Source organism: Malania oleifera, chromosome 4 (genome assembly GCF_029873635.1).
Source record: "Malania oleifera isolate guangnan ecotype guangnan chromosome 4, ASM2987363v1, whole genome shotgun sequence".
In the NCBI taxonomy this organism is placed as follows: domain Eukaryota; kingdom Viridiplantae; phylum Streptophyta; class Magnoliopsida; order Santalales; family Ximeniaceae; genus Malania; species Malania oleifera.
The window spans coordinates 121809305-121832431 of NC_080420.1; the positions used below are offsets into that span (position 1 = coordinate 121809305).

At 35.9% G+C, this 23127-nt stretch overlaps 1 protein-coding gene across 8 annotated transcripts; it reads right to left on the reverse strand.

Annotated features, from left to right (window-relative positions):
• Positions 1–280: 280 nt before the first annotated feature.
• On the reverse strand, positions 281–21711 carry LOC131152894 (protein SEMI-ROLLED LEAF 2). Of its 8 annotated transcripts, none has more exons than XM_058104841.1 (21): positions 21404–21575; positions 21057–21120; positions 20736–20873; positions 19934–20008; positions 19702–19817; positions 19352–19466; positions 15114–15242; positions 14981–15028; positions 10811–11010; positions 10514–10710; positions 8887–9170; positions 8650–8799; positions 8001–8402; positions 7727–7876; positions 5989–6067; positions 5781–5890; positions 3959–4150; positions 3665–3805; positions 3255–3392; positions 1615–1848; positions 281–801 (listed from the first exon to the last, which is right to left on the reverse strand). In XM_058104841.1, exons 3-21 carry the CDS (start codon positions 20868–20870, stop codon positions 685–687), a joined length of 3012 nt encoding a protein of 1003 aa, XP_057960824.1. In that variant the 5' UTR covers positions 20871–20873; positions 21057–21120; positions 21404–21575; the 3' UTR covers positions 281–684. The 8 variants fall into 8 exon arrangements, with proteins under 8 accessions (XP_057960824.1, XP_057960817.1, XP_057960821.1 ...); XM_058104834.1 differs by having other exon boundaries at positions 5781–5905; positions 21404–21574; XM_058104838.1 differs by having other exon boundaries at positions 5781–5905; positions 21351–21414.
• Positions 21712–23127: the final 1416 nt, after the last annotated feature.

The window sequence follows — 23127 nt, forward strand, 5'->3', positions numbered from 1 at the left end:
ATAAAGAATATGTTATGATTATTATAATAATATTACAATGTAATTATTAAGTAATTATAATTTCAAACTAGAATAATAATAGTAATTGTAACTATTAACATTATTATTTTGTGAAGTATGTCAATTATTATTGTTATAATAATTATAGCTGTTAAATTAAACCAGTCACATTACAATATTATTGCTAAAGTAGTATTAAAATATGGTAATGCTCAGTAGAATTATATGTTCGAACACTACCACATAATGCATTATATAATAGCATTAGACACTAGCATAATTCAATGCTCTGAAAATATGTACCTTTATACACCATATTATTACCTAGTTTAGTCCATTACCAAACACTATTTTACAGAATTTATAACTGAAAAACCAATAAACTAATATACAGCAAGATCCAACCATGCACCATAAGGATTTCAGTTTCTGGGTGGGGATGAGGCAGAGAGGCAAGAGACTAGAGACTGAACACAGTGATGTGAATGCCATATTAGCTCAAGTACATGGAGGATCCAATGGTACATACATTCTTGCAACTAAGCTGGCTTCTAAGCACTCTACTGATGATCACCGACTACAAACACAAAGGATCAAAGAGACCTACCAGTGCCAATGACTTTACAAGTTACAGATGAAACAGGACAACAGAAAAGAGTGCATGCAATTTCCTTCTCTCTCTTTTCAATACCGAGCTGCTCTGAGGAAGTTGTCGAATGGGCTGGCCGGAGGAAGCCTCATGGCCAACCATGGTTCCAGCTGCCGTGCCTCTCCCCGCACAGCCTCCCCATCACTTGTTCTCTGCACAACAGCAAGAATGTACATATATAGTAGTGAGTACTAAAACATGCAGACTTCGAAATTCTACAATTTATAAGTGCAGGGCAAAATTTAGACCCTCTTAAACCATAAAATCATGCAACAGACTGACAATAGTGCTAAATATTGGTAGTCCCAAAAAACCTCTGAAAAATAAGTTTCCCAGAGGTTGACCCTCCCTTAAAACTCCGAAAATCAAGCTACTCCATACAAAATATACAAAATGGTAACATCAACAGCGTAGAGGCTACCCCTAGAGTTCAACTTGGCTAATTCTATTTGAGTTCATGTCGAGATTGAACTACCCAATTAACATGAATTAAGTTCAAGTTTTCCAAAACTACTTGTGAGCCGTATTATTGAGACTAATTGAGTTATTGTGATTTTATTATTTTTACATTGAATAATTGATACACGCACGCACACGCACGCACGTTTTTACATTTTATAGATACATTATATATGATTTATCTAAAGCCAGCTCAATTGAGCTGGATAGCTTGAATAGACCCTCACATCAACCTAATATATCCTAACAGAATTTTGTTGAAATTCTACGAGGTAGAAAACCCAATCGGGTGAGAGTATTCAGTCTATGGGTACAAATGTTAAGTTGCATCTCTCTACAGTTTCATGAAAATCTCATGCATGTGAGACAGGACCATGAAATGATATCTGATCAGTCCAACTTCAATTCCTAGGAGTTCCACGAACTTGAGTATTCATTACAGGAGTGGTAGTGGAAATCATGGAATGTAGAAACTGGGGGTAATTAGTAAACAAAATTAAGCTCACCTTCTTCATGGCTGATTGCACATCTGCAGGAAGCACATCTGCAGGAAGCACTGCAGTCAGAGCTGGAAACGGTTTATCGGTTACCCTAGAGTAATGGGTTTCATGGGTCAACCAACTAGAGAGCTTCTTTTTTGTTACTGTGCCAAGGGCTTCACAATGGTTAGCCATGGTTCTGTATGGAAGGGGTGAGGTTGAGACAGATGATCCAGCCACCTGACCAGCTACCTCAAGTGCCTGCATACAAAATTTTTCACTACGGAAACAGAGAAGCCAGTACAACAACAGAACTATTATGTTAAAATAAAGTCTACTGAGAGTCTGAGTACAGATTTGCAGAAGCCCAAAAACTAATTCTGATGGGGCTTGTGATGCAGTTTCAGAATATTAATCTTCCCTATTAGAAAAGCTTTTCAAATACATTCTCCTAGCTTGGGAGCACGAATTTCAGTTTTCGAATTTTATTGAGTTTCTTCCATATTCACACATCCAAATCTAAGCCCCAAATTCATGATCCTAACCACTACCTCAGAGACAAAGTCCATAATGGGCATCATTTTATTGAACTGCTTAGTCATGCTGGATTGAGGGATGGCATAAATATATATATATATACACACACACACACGTATATATTTTTCATAAATGAGCAATTAAGCAATATTGTAATATTAAATATTCAACCAATTTAACTAAAATTTGAGGATATTTAGACAAATTTCTGACATCATAAACTTTTTCTAGTTTCCACTCGAAAACAATAAAAAAAACACCATCATCCAAAACCACATCAATCAATTTTGTTAAAGTTATCTCTGGAAAATTGGGTTTTTTATTATATATATATGAACAACAATAACAACAACCTAGCCTTTGCCAAAAATTTGGCAGTACAAACTCCAAACTTGACCTGTTCCAAGTGGAAAGTAAACACTTCTCACACCATTTTGAGAAACTGGAAGCATCTGAGCTCCATGGCAGTATATAGCCCATCAAAGAACTCAATTTATTTGCTTGGCAGCTTGTCCATCTGGAATACGCACATGCAGAGACATAACCAAGCAACAAGTCAAGGAATAAAAGGTGCCATCCCTTTCAGGTGGCATCTAACCAAAGAGATTACACTGCCTTTTTATGAATATTTCTTCAGTTTTCTTTCTCTCAAGCTGCCAAGGCAAAATTTCTAGGTGATCCAAACACTCTACAGCTGTAGCTTCAATTCACTTACTTTTTCACTCTTACTTATAACAACAATAACTAGGCCTTTAACCCAACTATTTTCCTTTTTACTACATGAACCATTTTATTCCATTCTATTTGGTTTAGGGTTATCCCTTCCATGTAACATCCAATGCAGGAGGCTTCCACACCAGATCAATGACATAAGAAAGCATGATGTGTGCACCTTACCACCATATATGGAGAGTTTGCATTGGGTTCAGAATGCAACTCATCAATAATCTGAGATATTTTGAAAATTGTAACATAAAAGTCTTGACAAGTTAATATATCACTGGTTACATAATTTGGCATATTTGATCCACAAATACACATGCTACCTGGACAGGAAGAGAAGAGACGATGAAGGGGAGGGGAAGAGGAGAACATGAGTATTGGGTAGTGGACTAAGGGAGGGGTAGTACCGATTCCATAAGTTGTCCAATGCTGACCATCTGGGACATGGAAGGGGTTGTTGGCATTCTGGGAATGAAGTGTGAAACATCAGCAATAGATGAATCACTTTTGGTATCATCTTCCCCCACTGAATTTGTAGGAATGTCCTACAACATAAACAAAAATAAACAATTACGATGTTAAAATCATGACACCTCCAACTACTATATGGAATATGAATTACAGCATACACATGCAACATTATTTATTGTTGCATTTTCAAAAAATAAATAAATAAATAAATAACCGACAGGATAAATGCTCATCACAAACTATTGAGAGATTTAGCACTTAAATATAATACATTTATTTCAAAATTGAAATAAATTCAAGGTCATTACATGCAAAAGTCACAGATAACGGTTACCAAAGAGCATACCCCATCAAATGAAAGAGATTGCTTGAACTGGGAAACCATTTGAACAAGGTCTGAATCCAGTACTGAATGTCGACCAAACATAAATGCTTCGTCAGGTGTGAATACTTCTGACAGTTGCTTAGCCAGATCATCAACCCCCAGCTTAAAAAACACAAACAGCCAAACTTAATGCACAAATCTATAAAACTACATGATTCTACCAGTTTCCAAGTGTGTCTGGGGAGGGGAGAGGGGAGATGAGGTGTTTCAACATAGAGGGGAGCAGAAGCTCTGTTCATTGATGAAATCATATACCTCAGTAATGCTAGAAAGATTCTTCGATAATATGTCTAGTATGACTCCATTAGATTCGTATATCTTGTTACGTAACTGAAAGAGCAAGGATGTAGCCAATTGGTTATCTGTAAAAGATCCATACTGTTTCACGTCCATTTGGGCCTTCAAATAAAGTTGAAGGTCATCACTGATGCCCATATAAGGATCAACCTGGATTTGTAGAAGATACTCATTAAGAAAATATAACTAGCAAATTATCCATTTCAATATGTAGAACCCACCTTACACATACTAAAAAGAATCCAGTTGGCTGACATGCTAATTAACATGAATATTTGAAGAATTAATAATATTATCATGAAGAAGAGATCAATGAAAAATCAATTTTTTTTTTCATTTTATTCTTGTTTTGTGTTGCAAAAACAAAACAAAGCGAAAGGAAAAAAAATGTGGTGTTTGGTTCATGAAATTAAGACCAGAATGAAATCGGAATTTAGGCCCTGATTCCCATTCTGTCAAATGGTTGGTTTCTGTAAATGAGAGCTGAATTGGCATTCTGTCATCATTTAACAAAATGGTGATTCTACCACTCACCCATGGGAATCACCCTTCCATATCCACCTCTTCTTAAACAAAGACAAATATGCCCTCCAACATCTCATATTATCTCAAATATTTAATTGAGCCTTCAATACCCGATCTTCTAACCCCACATGGTTGACACCTTCCAACATCAGTCATGGCTGCTGTCATGGCTGCAATCATGGCTGTGAGCCATGCAGCATAGATCTCCAAGGTAATTTATCGTTGATTGAGAGGGGGAGAATGCCAGCAACAAGCTTTCTCTGCAAATCTCACCCTCTCCACAGTGCTGGGAAGAATAAAAAGCTTATTTTCTGCATTCTCTCCAGAATATGCTCCCTGTTTTCTGAAAGCATACATACAAAAATGCATATATACATGCATGCATGCATGCATGCATGTATGTATGTGTAATGGAATGATGGTGGAGGAGAAGAAGAAGAAGAATAGGGAAAGGAAATGGCATAAAAGGAGCCCTGAGGCTGCCAGCTACCATTTTAGTCATTGGCACCCAAGATAATGTCCCATATCCAAAAATATGATTCTCCCAAATTAATGCCCTCTAATTCTCCAAAACTGGATTCATCAATTCTCCAACCAAAGAGAAAGGAGGAAGGGAAGAGGTGAAGGGGCTACAAGTTGGTGTATTTGATAATTTAACTTGAGCCAAATTATAGTTTAAGGTTTTTTTTAATTAAATTACATTTGAACTTTTTAGGCAATATAAAATGGGACTGAGTTGAAGTTACATACTTAAGATTGCAAAAATAAATAATTTTTCTAGAATTTAAATTTTGATTCCATTCAAATTTTTTATATCCTTGAAAAGCTACCAGTCATTCCACATGAGTAGATGTTCAATGTGTTTCTGCCTCAATTTCATTCTTGTGCTACTTCCTTTCCACAAATTAAACATAGCGAAACATGTCAATTAATAAACAACGCTATAAAAAAATGCATAGATGACTCAACTCCATTGTCTATGAAAAAAACATTTGACCCTTAACATTGCCCTAGAGCTATATGATTTGACCCAGCAAGTTGTAAGAGATTGCTTCTTAGTCCCTAAGACCTCCTTTCTCAGCCATCTGCTAGCAACATTGGGGCATATGTTTTACCATGACGATGAAAAAGTCCATGTCTTGTTTACAATACCATAATACTACTCTAAAAGAGATCAATTGCAATCCTAGTTTGCTAACTCAACCACTTAAAGGCATTTCATCAGATAAAGAATATAAAAGCCAATAAAACTCACATCATATGGAACTAATGACTTGAGCAGATCATTTAGATTGGGAATTTGATATATCTTTGCTGCAAACGTCAACATGCCAATTGATAGCACAAGAAGTGATCTCTGCCGTGCTGGAGGCAACATTCCTGTGAAAAGTTAGAAGTGTTGTAACATAATCCAAATCATACCAAAATTTGAAAATCTGTTAAATGAACTCAATGGCCCATACCATTGTTTAGATCCAAGGCCATATTCTTGAGAGACAAGGGAAGCTGAAAGAAGCAGACCACCAGGTTGTCATTAGGATTCTGCAACATTACAAAGTTGAAGTCCATAAATAACTGTTTCCTGCAGTAAGTTCTCAATGTGGGATTTTTTTTTTTGGCGGGGGGGGGGGGGGGGGGGGGGGGTGGGTGGGGGTTGAATGGTGTACCACCCACCATATGTAAGCTCTTTTCTTCTTGAAACATTGCAAAAATGTGTGGTAGAGTGCATGTGCGTTTATTTTAATAAGGGAGAAGAGTTAGAAATAAAGAAACAAAAAAAAAGTGAATAACTATGGACCATTTGGTATCACTATCAAAAATTATGAAATGAAAAACCAGAAACTAAAAATGAAAACCAGAAACAAAAGTTAAAAACTGAAAACTGTCAACCTGTTTGGTACTATCACTAAAACTGAAGACCTGTTTGGTTGTTTGTTTTCATTTTTTTATATTTTTTGAAACTAAATAATGCCCTGCAACAAAACCATCATTATTAAAATGATTCAAATGAAAATTATTCATAACCTGCAATGAAAGGGGTGTTAAATGGGATCTGGATGGGTTATTCAGAACATTATGACTCTAAACCAGAAACAGTGCCTGGTGGGACTTTTTGCTGCTGGTTGGAACAAACCAATTAACTCCTTACTGAAAAAAAAATGTCTAAAAGATTTCATATTTCTGAAACAGATTTTAGATTTGAAACTGTTCCCAAATTTGCCACCTTTTTTTGGAACCTGTCTTCAGGACTGGAACAAGATACCAAGTTTTACTCTTGGATAGAAAAACTACCAACATAGCTAGATCTTTGATATGCTTCTCCATATGCATCCTTGAAATAGATGATTTTGAATCACCTCATTGCTGTCTTATCTTCCAGAAGATGAACATTTCACTGGAAGCACTGGGAGGTGCATCAAATTCATGTGTGATTTCCAGAGACAAGCAGAGATGTGGAGGGCAAGGAGCTGTGACTGGTGGTTCAGGCTGCTGTATGAACAAAGGGCTGCTGTGAAGCCCTAGATGACAAAAATAAAACACAGGCACAAAAAAAAGAACACACAAAATGAACAGGGTGGGCATCAAACCCAGGAACCCCATGCATATTTTTCAAAACTACCGCCTCCTCTCTGTAGCCCAACAGACTGGAAACCACGTTTTGTGGTTTTTCATTTTTACAAAAACAAGGGAAACAGTTTCTTTGGAAATTCCAAAGAAAACACAACCAAACGCATTTTTCTATCTTTTTTTTATCTAAAAAAAAAAACAAAAACAGAAAACCAGAAACAAAAACAATAACAAACGCACCCTAAGAATTCAAAAATCTCATTAAGTGAGTTCGGGTCTCCCATGGAAAATTACAGAGCATCATTGTGCTTTGTAAAGCTTTTCAGAGTAAATATCAATCATCAAGAATTAAGCCATCACAAGTAAGAGTTTTTATAATATCATCATATGACATTGCCTTCAACTTTCTAGTACCATTTGTGATGTTGGATCCCATTTTTCATTATGACCCCATTCTGGATGATGAATTGATTAACAATATGATGAACAAAAAAAATCAACCAATTCATCATTTTCATGATATCCAGGCACACCCTCATAACACTCTCCTTGATGTAGGCTAAAATAAATACGGGTGGCTACAAAGAACAATAAATTGAAGTAACATGAGTTCATATATACCCAAAATCTCACCTTGAATCGTGAAGAAATAAGGGTTAAGGTGAAAGAGTGACCAATGGCTTCAAAGTTTGAAGGTAAATTATCAGGAAGAATAGCTTGTATCCAAAGGCCAGACAGCAATTGTGCAATTTGATCCTCACTAAATTTCAAAATATATGGTTCCTGTACAATGAACAAAGCAGTCTTGGTAAGCAGTAAGCACTAAGATACCAGAACTCAATTAAACAAACTGCTATGCACATCAAAACACATAAGGAAAATACTACTCAATTGACAATTTACGTACTGCATCAGCAAAGCAGGTTCTCCTGTCAATGAAAGAACTTATTTTGTAAAAATTAGAGGAATTCTTGTGGGCCCGTCCCTGCTTCAATTCTTCTTCACCAATGTCCCTTTCCTTACATTCATCTTGAATAGCATTCCCAAGCTTCTCAAGTTTGTTGCCATCCTTTTCTCTGCGGAGCTTTTCAAGCAGAGCCGAAATCGAAGCAAATGCAGATGCAGTAGCGGAGCGCCATCTTCTAGGTTCATAAAGATAACCAGACCGCATCGAAGCAACTTCATGTCTGGGATAGTTAGGAACTGGAATAAGGAGAGCAGAAAATAGCTGATGTGCTCCAACACGTGTCTCAAGATCCGGGTGCAACATAACTTTCAACAGTTGAACAAGTAGTGCCTCAGGAAACATCTACGTGAAATTGGTGGAAATGATTTAGCAGGTGGTGCTCAAATGAAACTTCAGGAAAGTCAGAAATAATAGCTGTAAGTGCCGCATTTAAAATATTAAGAAAAATTCTCTAAAAGTATGAAGCTTGCGACATATCAATGGAAATTATTCACATTGGCGTAAAAATTATACAACAGAAAAAATCAAAACACATACGAGCACACAATATGCAACACAGAAAAACTATAAAAGTATAACATCCTCTTACCTGCTGTGAATGTGGAGAGATTGATGCTAATGAAATTGTATGGGCAAGAACCATCAACGAACCAATGGTTGCCCTGGAAACTATTCCAACAGATGGCAGCTTTTCCAGTGTCACTGCCATCAAGTCAAATAGAGGCCGTGGATCACCTATCTAGCATGAATTGCCAGAAAACCAAATCAATTAGAAACTCAACACGAAGCAAAGGCCAGATATAATGCAAAGAATATGAAAACATACCCCTTTGGCAATTTCTAGCAAGCAATCATCAATGGAATTTTGAAGTGAAACATTCAAGCTTAACTCTTGCTCTCCAACTGATTCAACTGTGGCTTGAAGACTCTTTCTCAAGTGCCTGCACAGGTCACTAACAAAGCCAATTTCTGCCAGAACCACCCCTGACCTAATTTGCCGAGCCAGAGCAGCAGCTACTTGGACGACATAAGATTTAACTTGGGGATCATGTGCAACATTTTTGTGGTCCAAATGGCGTATTACGGAAGAGAGGATCAATTGCTGATTACCTGAAACCAGAGAAAAGGGCATTTCAAGAATCCATTAGGTCTGTTGGTCTTCGTTTTTAGGGATATTTCAAAATTTAGAAATTAAGTTTGGAAACTGTAAGCGGAAAGTAAATAATTCAAGAGTCCATAAAGGAGTAGCATTGAGAAGCCACGAATTTCTCAATGAAGGCCTGATGAAAGTATATAAATGGACAATAAAAACACAAATTACTCAACAAGTCACAAGACCCTATATCCAAACCATTTGGAGAATCTACAGAAATCCTTGCAGTTATCAAGACATATTATGTCTCTTCATACAACAAAATCCAACATTCCTTTTGGTTTTCCTCCAGTTCTTACAGCATTGGCTGATTGATCATCTGAAGTCATCTAAGACAACTTTAAAGATGATTCTCCCTACTCATGTCTTCAATGCCATAAACTATACAGCATGGACTGTCCCAGAGCAGTTTTATAGAATTTTAACTCCAGTGAGTAGGCATCCACTAATCACACAGAACTCAAAAAAGCAGTTCTCAACTAGATGTGCCCTTCTCCACTTTCATTGCAACTTCCACTTCACTGTCATTCTTGTTGATGATGATTAATTGAAGACCATCCTGACGCCATTTTTCTTGACACAGTATTTCTACTGGCAGTCTGGCACTGCAATTAAAATTAAGTTCCTATATGATGCTTCTTCAACTTTAGATATAAGACAAAATAATTTAACTTAGATGCAATTCATATTCTAACAAGGAAACTACAAAAATTCAGTTGGAAACCTCATTCATGTGCTTACAGTGAAGTCATCTAACCTGAAATTTCTGAGACCTATATACTCTATTGATACCTTTTAGATTCCATGTGGTTGCGTGCGCAGCAACTATAATGTTTTTGTTTGTTCAGGCTAGTCTAGGATCAAAATTAGCAATTGAAGACACTTTCTCAGTCAGTTATTTGGAGGAAGACCACTTATGATGCAACAGCTTATGTAATTAAAACCAATCTGAAAAGCCGCCACATTTGTAGATTAAATAAGAAAGGATAGAGCGGGAAAAAAACAGAACAAAACAGAACAAAACAAAATAAAACAAAACAAAAAAAGGATGCACAGCTTATGCTTTTAAGTAATTATTCACCCATAGAAACTTGAAAATTGAAAATAATATCACAGTTACAGATTGCCATTTAGCTAAAATAATATGCACATTACTAAAATATGATAAAATATACTCTTTAGATAAAGAGGAAATGATAAAGAACTTCAACCAAAAAAATAAACTTCTGCAGAAAATGGAAACATTGGCAAGGTGTCAATACAATTACAAAGTGAACAAGAATGATAAGACTAGATCAACCTGTTGCTTCCACAAAATATGACATGTCAGACAAGACCATCATGGCCAATCCCTGCCGTGAAACCCAGTGCTTGCCAGTATCAAAGTAGACAAACATTGGATCTAATACCCGACGCAATGTTGTACTTTCCTTAGCAAGTTCAGCCATTCGTTGGAGACAAATTTGTGCCCATATTTTTGGCGTCTCAATCTCTTCTCTGCAGAAAAAAAATCAAATAGAAGGAAGCATGATGACCCTTGCGAATTGCATATATGGTATAGCAAGCTCCTCTTTGAAAGTTTCTAATTGTGCACTACCTTGTCAAAAGAGAAGGATCTTTCTTTTCTGGCCGTGGCCTGATGATGACACAGCTGGGGCTATGTTCATTACCAACACCTGCAACACCTCTTCCATCACACCTAACTACTTCATCCACCCAATTGTGATGTGGCTCCCCTCTCTCATCATCTTCACCAGGTGTATCTACCTCATAGTTGTCTAATGCAACATGTACAATCTGCATTCAGATATACAAACAAATTTAAGATAACAAATTTCATACATCCACAAGATGAAAAAAAGGCATTAAAAATTGAAAAAAATAAAATTGGTGTGTTACATGTTGTTACCCATTTATGTCCAAACTGACCCCAATTTTTTAATTTCAAGAGGTTGATATAATTTTATGTGTTTCTAAAATCTAAGTTTGGTGATTTTGGGTTTAATTTCACCAAATTTTGAATTTAATTTCATTTTATGGCGATTCAGTGAAAATAAGGCCCTTTTAGGGGTACTTTGAGAAAGCTTGGATTTTTAGCCTAAAACCCTAACCCTTTGCTTATAAAAAGAAGCTAAGGAGCTAGGTTGAGAGGGACTTACGTTAAATTGAGAGGCAAAGGCCTCACTCTCACATTTAATCACAAGAAGGAGCTTGGACATTGGGGGTGCTACAACCATTCAATTGGGGAGAACACGTTGAAGACATTCACAAAGAGAGAAGTCATCCATTCCATGGATTCTTGTGAAAGACTATTGGAGGATGCAAACTTGAAGAAGCAGATTAAATATTGTGAATTCTTTTTTGTTCTCTTGCATTATAGGGTCTTCTTGGCTTTCAAATATTCCAATAAAAAGGTACGGGTCTTCTATCTATTTCTTTAAATGATTTGTCTCGACAAAGTTGCTTAGGAGTCTCCTCTTGTTATTTAGGATGTATTGTAGTTTTTTTGGTTTTTGTTAGTTGATTTAACTTATTTATTTGCATTTTATTCCATTTTAAAAATTATTAGTTGTTTTTAAAAAATTGCAAAAATTTAGATAAAATACCAAAAAAAATCTTGTTTGTTCTCTATTAGTTTTTTGGAGTTTTAGGACTTTTTGACCTTAAGTATAACTTTAAATGGGATTAAATAGAGGAAAATGCAAGAAAAGGTGAGATTTTGAAGGGGGTTCCTTTGCAAATTATACATAAAATTCTTTATTTATGAGCATGAAATACTAAAGTTGAGTACGAATTCATTTAGTTAGCATAGGAAGAGGCTTTGATTAATTTTGATTAGATGATATATGTTTTCTTAATCCTTTTTGGGCTGTTTCAATGATTTGAAATTTCATGTATGGCATGTTTGGATTTATGGCATGATGAGTTCTGAGATTGTATTTGAGTTTCACATGAATTGAAATGCGTGAAAATGAAAAGAACTATAATTAATGAATCCAACAAAGGATCCCCAAGGTGGCATGATATTGTCCTTTGTGGAATCCTTGAGGTGAGGGAAGCTTTACAACTCTAACGGGGTACTTGATGGTTGTAAGGTGGAACAATATTTAAAAATTGGTAACCTAATTTACTAAAGAGTCAAAGATCATGCTTGATTAATGCTTGAAAAATCCCAAGTTTATCATGGTACCATTCCAAGAAATTCCAAGGAATGGGTGTGTAGGGGGTGCTAATACCTTCCCCTTGCATAACTAAACTCGACTCTGGTACGTAAACTACAGACTATCAGTTCTTTGGAGCATAAATTGATAGTGATCGGGTGAACTTAACCACACCTAGGTAAAAAAAAGGTTAATGACGATTCTGTTAATCGAAAGTGTAAGATAGAGATCATAAACACCATTTTTGGATAGCCATCCCCATCGAGGCGTCGGACCCTAGTCTGCACGTGTTGACACTACGCGCTGGTGCATACTACTAATTCACTTGTGCAAGTGACAATGTTATAATAACACTTCACAACATATGTTAAAATCAATAAAGTTGCAATTTGATTACTATTCTCTAGGCTAGAAGTGCAGCAGAACTCTTAAGGATGTCATATTTTCCCGTTACCAATCACTATGTTTGATCTTTAAGGAACTTATTCCCTAACTGAAGAAAATTGCAGAAAATGTCACTTAAAATCAATGACCCTGTCTTTTCCTTAATTTTTTAGAAGTAATCAATGCTTATCCATTTCTTCATTTACCAACAGCACATTCACCTAATTTTGACCAACCATTTACAAGATTGTTAATGCACCTGAAGTATAAAATCAACTAGCAGTCTGATGCATAGATGAAGGCCTATGAGTATATGTTTCATTTATTTATGCATTTATTTTTTGACAACAGCACGAAGGCAGTGCCAGCTCAATTACAACAAAGAATTATGCAGATGATAAGAGATTAAAAACAAACTAAGGCAGAGTGCATGACCGTGTGGTGTCGTCAACTAAACCAAACATAGAATGCCTTAAACCACCTATCTTTAAGAATAGAAGTGAAGTTTGAACTACTTCAATAAAATATTCAATTTATCTCTCTCAAAACAACCCAAACATTGATTATCTCTTTTGCTTCCTTGGTTGGATATGTTTTTCTCTTTTGTATGCGTGTGTTCTATGAAAATAAGTATAACCACTTTCATCGACACTTCTAAGGAGATGAAGCATGAGATACCAACAGTCCAAACATTCTATCCAGATGAACAAACTAAGAATACATGTCATTCAAGCAGCCAAGTATCATCCATTTCTATAATAGATTAACCATGACATGCTTACAGATAGAGACAACTTTCCTCAAAGTACATTTTCCTGATGTTAACCAAATACAACTCTTCAATCCTCTTAACTCTCAGATAAACAACACAGTAAGACCTATCATGGCTGGCGGCTTAGCAGCTAAGAAATCAGAAGCATAGCCCATTAAGGAGCATAAACGGTAGCAGTTTGCATAATAGAATCAGTTGAGGAAACATAGACCTTATGTAATGGGTAATGGAGACCACATATTAGCAAACTTGTTAAAAACACATAGATTCACATGCTTTGATCCAAGAATCCTACATACTAGTGTTTTAAATAATTTTTAGTAAATTTTAATCAATTTAAATTGGGTGCTTAGAATATGAAAATATGTAATTTTTAATGAGAGAAAAAGTTAGATTTATTTGAATGCTAATTATTTAAAAACACAAATTAACTGTCAAAAAAAATATACCAAAAAATACTAATCAAAATAAACCAACTTAAAATTGAGTTTCCAAGCTTCAATAAAAGGGAAAAAAGGGAAATGCAAAAAGAAAAAAAAAGACATGAAAGCTTATTTTAGTCATTCACAACATAATGTAATGGCCCATAGTGACCGTTACAGTTGTGTCTTCAGTCTTAGAAGTCATTACACCATTATGCAATGATCGTACAGCCACTACACAACGATTTTTAAAAAAAAATAAAATTTATTTAGAAAAATATTGATTTCGTTTTTATTATAATGTTTTAAATTCTTATTCTTTTGTGTCTTTGTTATTTTAATTTTATTTTTAATTGTTATTTGATTCAAAGACAAAAATGAGCATTTGTTCAATTGAGTATTAAATCTATCGTAGCATTGGATATATATATATATATATACCAGTAACTTCAGAAATATTAACCAAATTGTTTTCAGTTTTTCATTTTTATATATATAACCATAGTGCTCCCTGGGATGTCCTTTTAAGTTTTAGGGTCAAAATTAATTATTTTTTGCCTATCTTTACTAAATGGTAGATACAATAAGATGAGGATTCCTTAGCTATATTAGTAGATTCCTATTGTCTAAGGATACGTGGTTAGGAGGATCATCCGGCAAGGCACCTATCATTATGGCATGTTACTAAGGAACAATGGTCCGTTGAGATTCTTATTACCTAGAAAATAGTGGTCCTCAACATTGGGACTGGGGTAGATAGGTTCTTATCATTCAAGGTTGCTCAACTTAGAAGTGGTGGCATAAGGCTCCTGGCCCAAGGTGCTACGTATACCTCGAAAAGTCTGGAAAGGAAAGCAAACTAATTTTTTGCTCAAAATCTTCATCTTCTAAAGAACCTTATTTTTCTCAAAATAGAAAGATTCTCCAAAAGTTTACAAAATCTATTTACCATAGAAGGGAGTGGGGCCCAGGGCAGGGGCCCACTTAAATATCAAATAGAACAGGGAAAGTAATTTTGAAGGGCTTACCTTTTCAAAATCAACAAAAATGGTTGAAAATTCTGCCATAAACCATATCTGCCAAAGGGAGAACCTATCAGATAAATGGAGTAATATCTTGTATAAATGAACTGAGGAACAGTAAGAAAGGTAATCAAACTACCATGGCTGAAAGGCACTGCAAGCTTGCTGCCCTCAAACAGCACCTTTGACGTTCTTCTCCACTCTTCTGTGCTAGCATGCATACTCTATGAACTATATTTTCAATATTGTGTGTGTAAGTGCTGTCGGCCTGTTCATGCATTAGAACAAAATAATAAAAATGTAATGCCCAAAAATATCAAAATACAATGAAAAAAACATTCACGAGCATCGAATACAAAGTAGGCAGTAAGAAACAAGTAAGCATGCAGTAGAAAAGTGAATCATATGGAAGCAACATGGTTCATTTCATTACACCTTTGCACGCAACGTGTGTTTACTGAAGGAGGCAAGCAAGCTAATGACATTCAAGCCATGAAATGAGAACAAGAATAAATTTTGAATGCTAATCAACAAATTTGTTTATTATTGTGGATAAATGCATGAAATAACAGTTTTGCTCTAGATTATGAAATTGATCAGCATCAAACTTATATGTGCACAATTATGAATTAATTATCTTACGTTTGCACTCATGTAGGAGGTCAAGAATGGTGACACACTCAATATCAACCACAAAGGTGACAGGTGAGGTCTCCACCAATCTCAGCCCTTGGATATTCTAGAGTCTTGGCTTTGGTGGCTTCAAATCAAGGTAAATCTGATCCTTTAGCCTTTTCCTAGGCTGCTCAAGTGTGTGCCACATGTCATTCACAAATCACAACACATATTTCCATTTCTTCTCTCTCACCTTGACCATGTGTCATGACTATATTGGCCCAGCAATTTATCACTTTCTCATTAATTGAGTCATGACGTGGCATTGGAGGATGACATCGCAAACCCCTTAGCCTTTTCCTAGGCTGCTCAAGTGTATGCTACATGTCATTCACAAGTCGCAAAATGTGTTTCCATTTCTTCTCTCACACCTTGACCATGTTTCATGACTATATTGGCCCAGCAATTTATCACTTTCTCATCAAAAAAGTCATGACGTGGCATTCAGTTATTCGAGGATGACATTTCAAACCCATTCGCCTTTCCCTTATAAATATCTCCAATCATTCTCCAATGGGGATCTTTTTGACACTCAAGAAATGAGGCTATATCCCTTCTCTACTATCTAACACCTTTGTATTTCCACTAGTTCAACGAATCCTTCAGCCATTAGAACCGCTTCACCTACCAGTGTCCAAACTTGAGATTCTTGGCTTTCTGAGCCCTCTGCAGAACAGTCATTACTAATGTACAAAACAAACTCTCCAACCATCTCGAGGGTCCCCTCTAAATTGTGATTAAATAAGTTCTACACACAACAAATTTCATTTGTTCAGCGGTGCTTGGACATCAAACGAAATGAAATATGTTTTTACACAGGTTTAAATGCCCCCATAGCATGTAATTCCATTGAGCTTGAAAGTGTAGACAAAGCATACGCCTGTCATTTTACCTTCTGCTGAACTTTTTCTGGGTACAAACGGGGCCAAAGCCATGAAAAAAGGTAAAACAAATTTACATCACATGCCATCAAGTAAAGCTACCATTGACACTGTATTTTGCCCTAGGGACAATTCACCAAGAATATGGGGAGTTTTTACTCCCCAATTTAACTCATGCTCACTTCTCAAATTCAAGTTCAAAAATAACTGTCTACAACATGGCTTTCACACACCATTTATACGAAAGCCTCTTCACATGAAATTACGCATAAACCCCCAAAACTACATAACATTACAAACATACCCCTAAAATACACAAATACTACAAACAAGCCTCCAAAATACACGTAAAACTCTACTAATGAAACTAAACATATAATAAATTACTAACTGAACTCAACAATTCCTTAACTCAACTCTTATTAATTATTCCCCAGCAAGGATCTTCCCAAGGTCTTGCTTCTTTCCCTACATCACAGAGTGTAGGGTGCTTGTACATGCATTGTTGGACAAAATCAAAATGAAGTGGAGTGTGTAATGCTTGAATGTATATTTACATTGATAAAACTCAGACTGGAAAAAAAAAAAATCTGTGTGCAAGCTGTGCTTGTGTGTGTTAACATGAGAGTTTGTCAACCATAAGAGAGAGTTATCAGGTGAACAATGAGTGAATGGGGGAGGCCAAGGAAGAGCAGTAGAGTTGTTCACAGAGAGAGACATGGGTAGACAGACCTCACACTGTGGCCTGAGGAAATATTGATCAGGGTATTCAGGCTACCAGAGGAGGTGGCGGCCAATTGGAGGTTGCTACAGTGGTGGCTGCTCAGAGAGAGAAAGGGGGTTGAAAGAACAATCAACTAAAAATAAAGGGGAAAAAAGAGGCCATGCCAGAGCTTGGGCAACAAAGGAAGGAGGGCACTCTCAGTTAACGTGCATCTTAGGACCAATGTCCAGCCTCATTGGCTCCCCCTTTCTCTATTTGGTGCCCTTACAACCAGGTTTCAATTTGGCACAATCCGATTGACTCAACCCTACTCTCTTTTGTTCCAGCCAACCAGGAAATATGAGACCGACTCAATAATCCGTTTTATTTTATTTTATTATTTTATTTTTTCCTTTTTTCATAGAAAAATTCAAAAATAATTCATAAAAGATGCATAAAATTCTAAAAATATATATATAAACATAAAATTTTTAGTAAAAAGTCAAAATTTTCAAAATTCTAAAAATATATTTAAATTGTAAAGAAATTTAAAATTTTCGAAAATTCTAGAAAATTCAATAAAAACTCAGAACAATTTTAGAGAAATTCTCAAAAACATTTTAGCCCTTTAGAACTCCTATTTGTGCATTTTGTGGCATTTTCGCATTTCCTTTCTATATCTTCTCCCTTTTTCATGTGCATGCATGTCAGTAAGTCCCAGCATAGAGAGTATGGGATGGGATATTTTAGACCTCACATAGATTAATGAGGGGCGGATTATCTAGCAAAACCTCCCTCTTTGCAGGTCTCATTAGGCATTCTGATTTGCATGGAAATTTAATATTTTTTGAAGGTTTATAAATCAAAAATGATAGGAGCTAATTGAGTGTCATTTTATTCAACTTGAATTAAGCTAGGGTTAGTTAGGTACCATTTGTGGAACAGATGTGTAAGGGACACCAATACCTTCTCTTCGCATAACCACCTAACCATGGTAGGCAGACCATGACAATAGGTACATCAATCAACTCATGGCAATAGGCGATCTACCTGCGCCTAAGTAAATAACAGATTAGCGCAACTTCATTGACTTCAATTAACCCATTTATCACACCAAATTTCATTTGATTGCCCTTGAGACGAGGCAATCAGACTCCCAGGAACTACATCACCTAGTAACGGCCATTCCAATTCATTTGAAGAGTTGGGGAAAAGGAAAAAAACCTCGCTGACTAGTAGTTGCCCTGTTTATAAGCCAGTATGTGCACATATTACCTTATGGGTGCATATGTCACACCCTAACACTCCAATCCATGGTAATCAAACAAGCCTCAAACCTTAAAAATTTAAGTCAAAGAGAGTTCGATGCTATGATGAGAAACCACTCAACCTAAAAGATTACACCATTAGGCAAGGACCAAAGTATAAATTTTGTCACCTAACATTCCACAAATTCAAAAGGAAAAAAAAAAAAAAAAAGCCTATTAATCTATCTGATTATTTATAGAAAACAATAAATTTACCTTTTTCACAACCAGTTTTTTGAGAGGGCACCTATTTTTCAAACTTTTCTAAGTCAATCTGGCTGTTTTGTTCTGTAGTAACTCCCATCTGATAGATAACGAATGAATATTTTATTTGCACATTGCATAAAATAGCTCCTGCTGAAAAAGAATCTCTTCTGTATGTTCATGCATGCATGTAACACGTTTTCAACTTTAGTTCAGCGAGCACCAAGATGGTTACCTAGATCAACAAAAAACATTGTCCTCTTCACGCATTATTTTTACAAATGAGAGCAATACCAACTTACCATGGACAGAAACTCAGCCATCAGAAAATATCCTCCCATGGTTTCCAACGTTGCATGGAAGAAACAATTGGCCAACAAAGTGTATTTACCTCAATAAGTGAATAACAATGAGAATATAAATTCAATTAAACAGATATATATATACATATTATATTTATATATATATATAAATATGCATATGTATATGTATATGCAAATGTACTGCCAAATAATCTCAAAACTTCAAATTCAAAATACCAATTATATATGAACAATATACTTTAAAAGTTCATTCAAATGAAGGTGATGGCTAGGTCATTATTCACCTGACAATAAATGAACTTAGTCAGGGTTTGGCATCCAAGGATTTGCACAGCATCTTGCTTAGAGTTATCCAAAAGTTCAGTAACCACATTCAGCAAACTAACAGCAAAATATGCCCTGAGAGATATAAGGAAAAAATTACATATCTGACCAAGAAGCTTCTAATGCAATTTTTTAAAAGGGGATGGGGGTGGAGAGAATTGTAAAATAGCACTCAAGTTTTCTTCCTCATTATATAAAATATAATGGCTGAAACGAGTTTTTTCATCAGAATGATCGAGAAAAAACAAAATTAGTATACAAATCCATTCTGCATGGAACATTTAAATGATAGAAAAGAAAAAACACTTACATTTGCTCTTTACAAAGGCAAAGTAACTTATTGTAAGCCTCTGTGACAACATTGATGAATTTGATGTGCTCACATCGCAGTTCTTTGTAGCATCTTTCTTCAAGATATTTTGCAATCTATTGGACATAACTGGCGTACATCAGCAGGAAACATACTATTCCAAAAATTAAATCTATTGCTTCTAGTCTAATGGAAATTTGGAAATACAAGTAGAAAAATATACACCCAATACCTTTGGGATTCGCAAAGGATTTTTTGCAGCATATTCACATAACTTTACAATTTTCCGTTCACTTGAAGGACCATCCTGGAGAAGAAAACGGTAATTAAATTTCATGATAAATGTACTTACAAAAACAATATTGAGACAATTTTAATGAACCATGATTCCACACCATAGAGCAACTTATGAAACCTCTGCTACCACAATAATATGCAGAATCAATCACTCAACTGCTTAACAACAAAACTAGTAACCACTTGCACATGGGTAATACAGATTATGGTTTCATACTTGTCTCCTTCCCTCGACCAAGTAGTGTGGAATATCCACTAACATAAACAGCATTCAATATTCCAAAATTTGAGTAAAAAATTATAATTGTAATAGTGAGTCCATGTTTTCACAACAAACAACAAGGAGGCATGTAAGTGACGATTACATATCTACTACACATGTAGAGAAGGAATCATGTGAAACAGAAAAATGGGAGAGCAATTCCATATACAATAAATCAAGGATGGAAAATATTTCAAGCTGGAAACTGGGGGCTAGAGGATCCAAGTTACATGAACAACCACCCGAACCATTTCGTTCAAAGTGGAAATACAATATGCACGTGCAACTGTAGAGCTTTGTAACCCTTAAATTTAAGTGCAACTCAAAACAGAAAAATGAACAAGGAATTGGAAAACAAATAAATAAATGATCATAGGCCACAAAACCTACCGCCGAACCATCTCAAAATATCTAACGCATATGGACAATAAACTGTCAGAGAGTAAAGATGAGGGGGAAAAGCTGAAATACTAACAAGTGATTTTGGGAAGATCTCTGCAAGCAGCTTCTTGTAACGTTTCACAGGTTGTCGAGATCTAGACCTCAAAGCAGGGCAGCACACACACATGCTCCCACATGCCGGGAAGATCCTCCTGGAAACAATACCCATTTCCTGCAAATTTCAAAAACAACAACAGAAAACTGTAAAACCCCACTAGAACATTCGCCACTTTCTTCTACACAAACTAAACTTACTAGCAATCAACAAACAAATGGTGTACTACCCAACAATGAAAAATGCACTAAATAAAAACCCCAGGAGCTCAAAGTGAAGATTGAAGAAAAGCCAAATGACCTTCCCAGGAAGAAGGGGAAAACTGCTCGAAGCAAACAAACACAGAGTTACCACTGAACTGTGCCTAAAAACACATCAAAAAGCTTTTTAGAAAAATCTTCGAAAAGAAATACACCGGTAAGAAGTAAGAACATCAAAACCAGGAACATAAAAATTATTTTTCAAAAAAAATCAACAAGAAAAACAGCACCAAGAGGGGAAAATAATTACAACATACGCATGCAATCATGCTTATAATTTTATTTGAAAAAAAAAATAAACACAGGAATACCCCGTGAAGGAAGAAATACAAACCAAAAACAGAGAAGGGAAAATGTCCAACCGAAAAAAAAAAAGGCATTCCTCACCCGGTAAGCGCAGATCTGGGTAGTGGGCAGTAGGAAGTGAGAAATCCCACAGGGTTGCACAGGATTGAACGCTCAAAGAGAAACCAGGAATTATGGGCGCGCTGTTTGAGACAAACTAAAGTAACGTGGAAAGGAAGAAACGGATCACGTGATGGCCGTCAACTTCTACTGCAAAAGTGGGGACCCTTCTCCATGTCAGAACTCGTAAGGCCCCAGACAACTTTGTCTTGAAAAAGGGGAATTGGGGAAGAAAGCAACTTGAAATTTTAAATTTTTGATTTAAAGTTCGTGGAATTTTTATGGGTGTTTCCAGTTTTCCCTTTTTTTTTTTTGGGTCTTCATGTATGAAATCAAAAGCTTGAATGAACAATGTTCAAATTTAAGAAGAACAATAAATTGGGTTTTTCGGCCACAATTAAAAAATTGTTATAATTGGTGTATTCCTAAAATATGAGTAAATTAAAATTTTAAATTTTTCTCCCAAGTTAAGTCAAAAGTCAATATGATTTAGTAATTTAGGGTCTTTCTGTAAGAACCTAAACCGTGATATATGAATTAATTATGTAAAAGAAGGGTAAAATGGAGAATTTAACAGATTCATCGACGAGGGTGGAGTTCGTCGATGAAGTACCTTCTTTTCTCGTCAACGAAATTCAGAAACTCGTTGACGAGGAGAAGCCAAGAGATTTCGGGAAACCGGGGATTTCAGGCTCGTCGACAAGACCATCTCTTCGTCGACGAAGGTAATGGCGAACTCGTCAACAAGGACGTCAATTCGTCGACGAATCCACCCAGATCAAATGCTTTTAAAAGATATTTCGAGTTACTTCTTAACTAAGATTTAGAAATCTTCTCTCTCTCTCTCTCTATAATTTAGAATTCTCTCTCTCTTTCCTCGATTTCTTCACCGTTCGACGCCTGATTTGTAAATCGGACATTACTGCGATGATCAGAGAGGGATTCTCTACGTTTCTAACGAATCGGAATTTTGTTTCGAGCGATTTTAGGTTTTGGTCTAAAATCGAGGTAAGACTCGATTTTCATTTCTAATTCAGTATATGTGTAGTAGTACGAATTGTAAGCATGTATTGTACTATGATTTGTAGGTTTTGGAGTCTCGGTTCATAGTTTTGGGAACCGTAGAGTTCGTAGTTGGAATTCGGGTTAAGGTAAGGGAATTCAGTTTATATTAGTTATTTTTCGAAATCAGGATCGGTAAGCTTGTAGGCTACGATCATATGTATGTTTTGGTAACTTATTTTGGGAAACCTATCAGGTGAAAATATGGAATTTTTGAGTTACAGTTTTCGGGAAAATGTGGGGATTTCGAGTATCATCTCTACTTTATTTGAAAAATCGTTCGTTTTGTTTAAACTGTATTATTAAGATGAATGTTATCTATATTTGCATAAACTGTATACTTGAATTGAAAAACGATATGATTTTTCGTAAACCAAATAAGTGTGATATGTATGGTTGTATGTAAATGTTCTAGGTATTTGTAAAACAATTATGTGGCGGCTAATTACCGTACGCTGAAATGTATAGGAACATGAGTTCCAAAATGATTCCAAGTTTTGTGAAATCGGCTAAGGGCGGCTAATTACCGTACATCGAAACAGCTATGTGGCGGCTAATTACCGTACGCTGCGCCATGTACCAGTGTGAAAACCGTGGGTAAGAGTGTCCGACTCTATATCTGAGGCTATGAAATATTACTATGT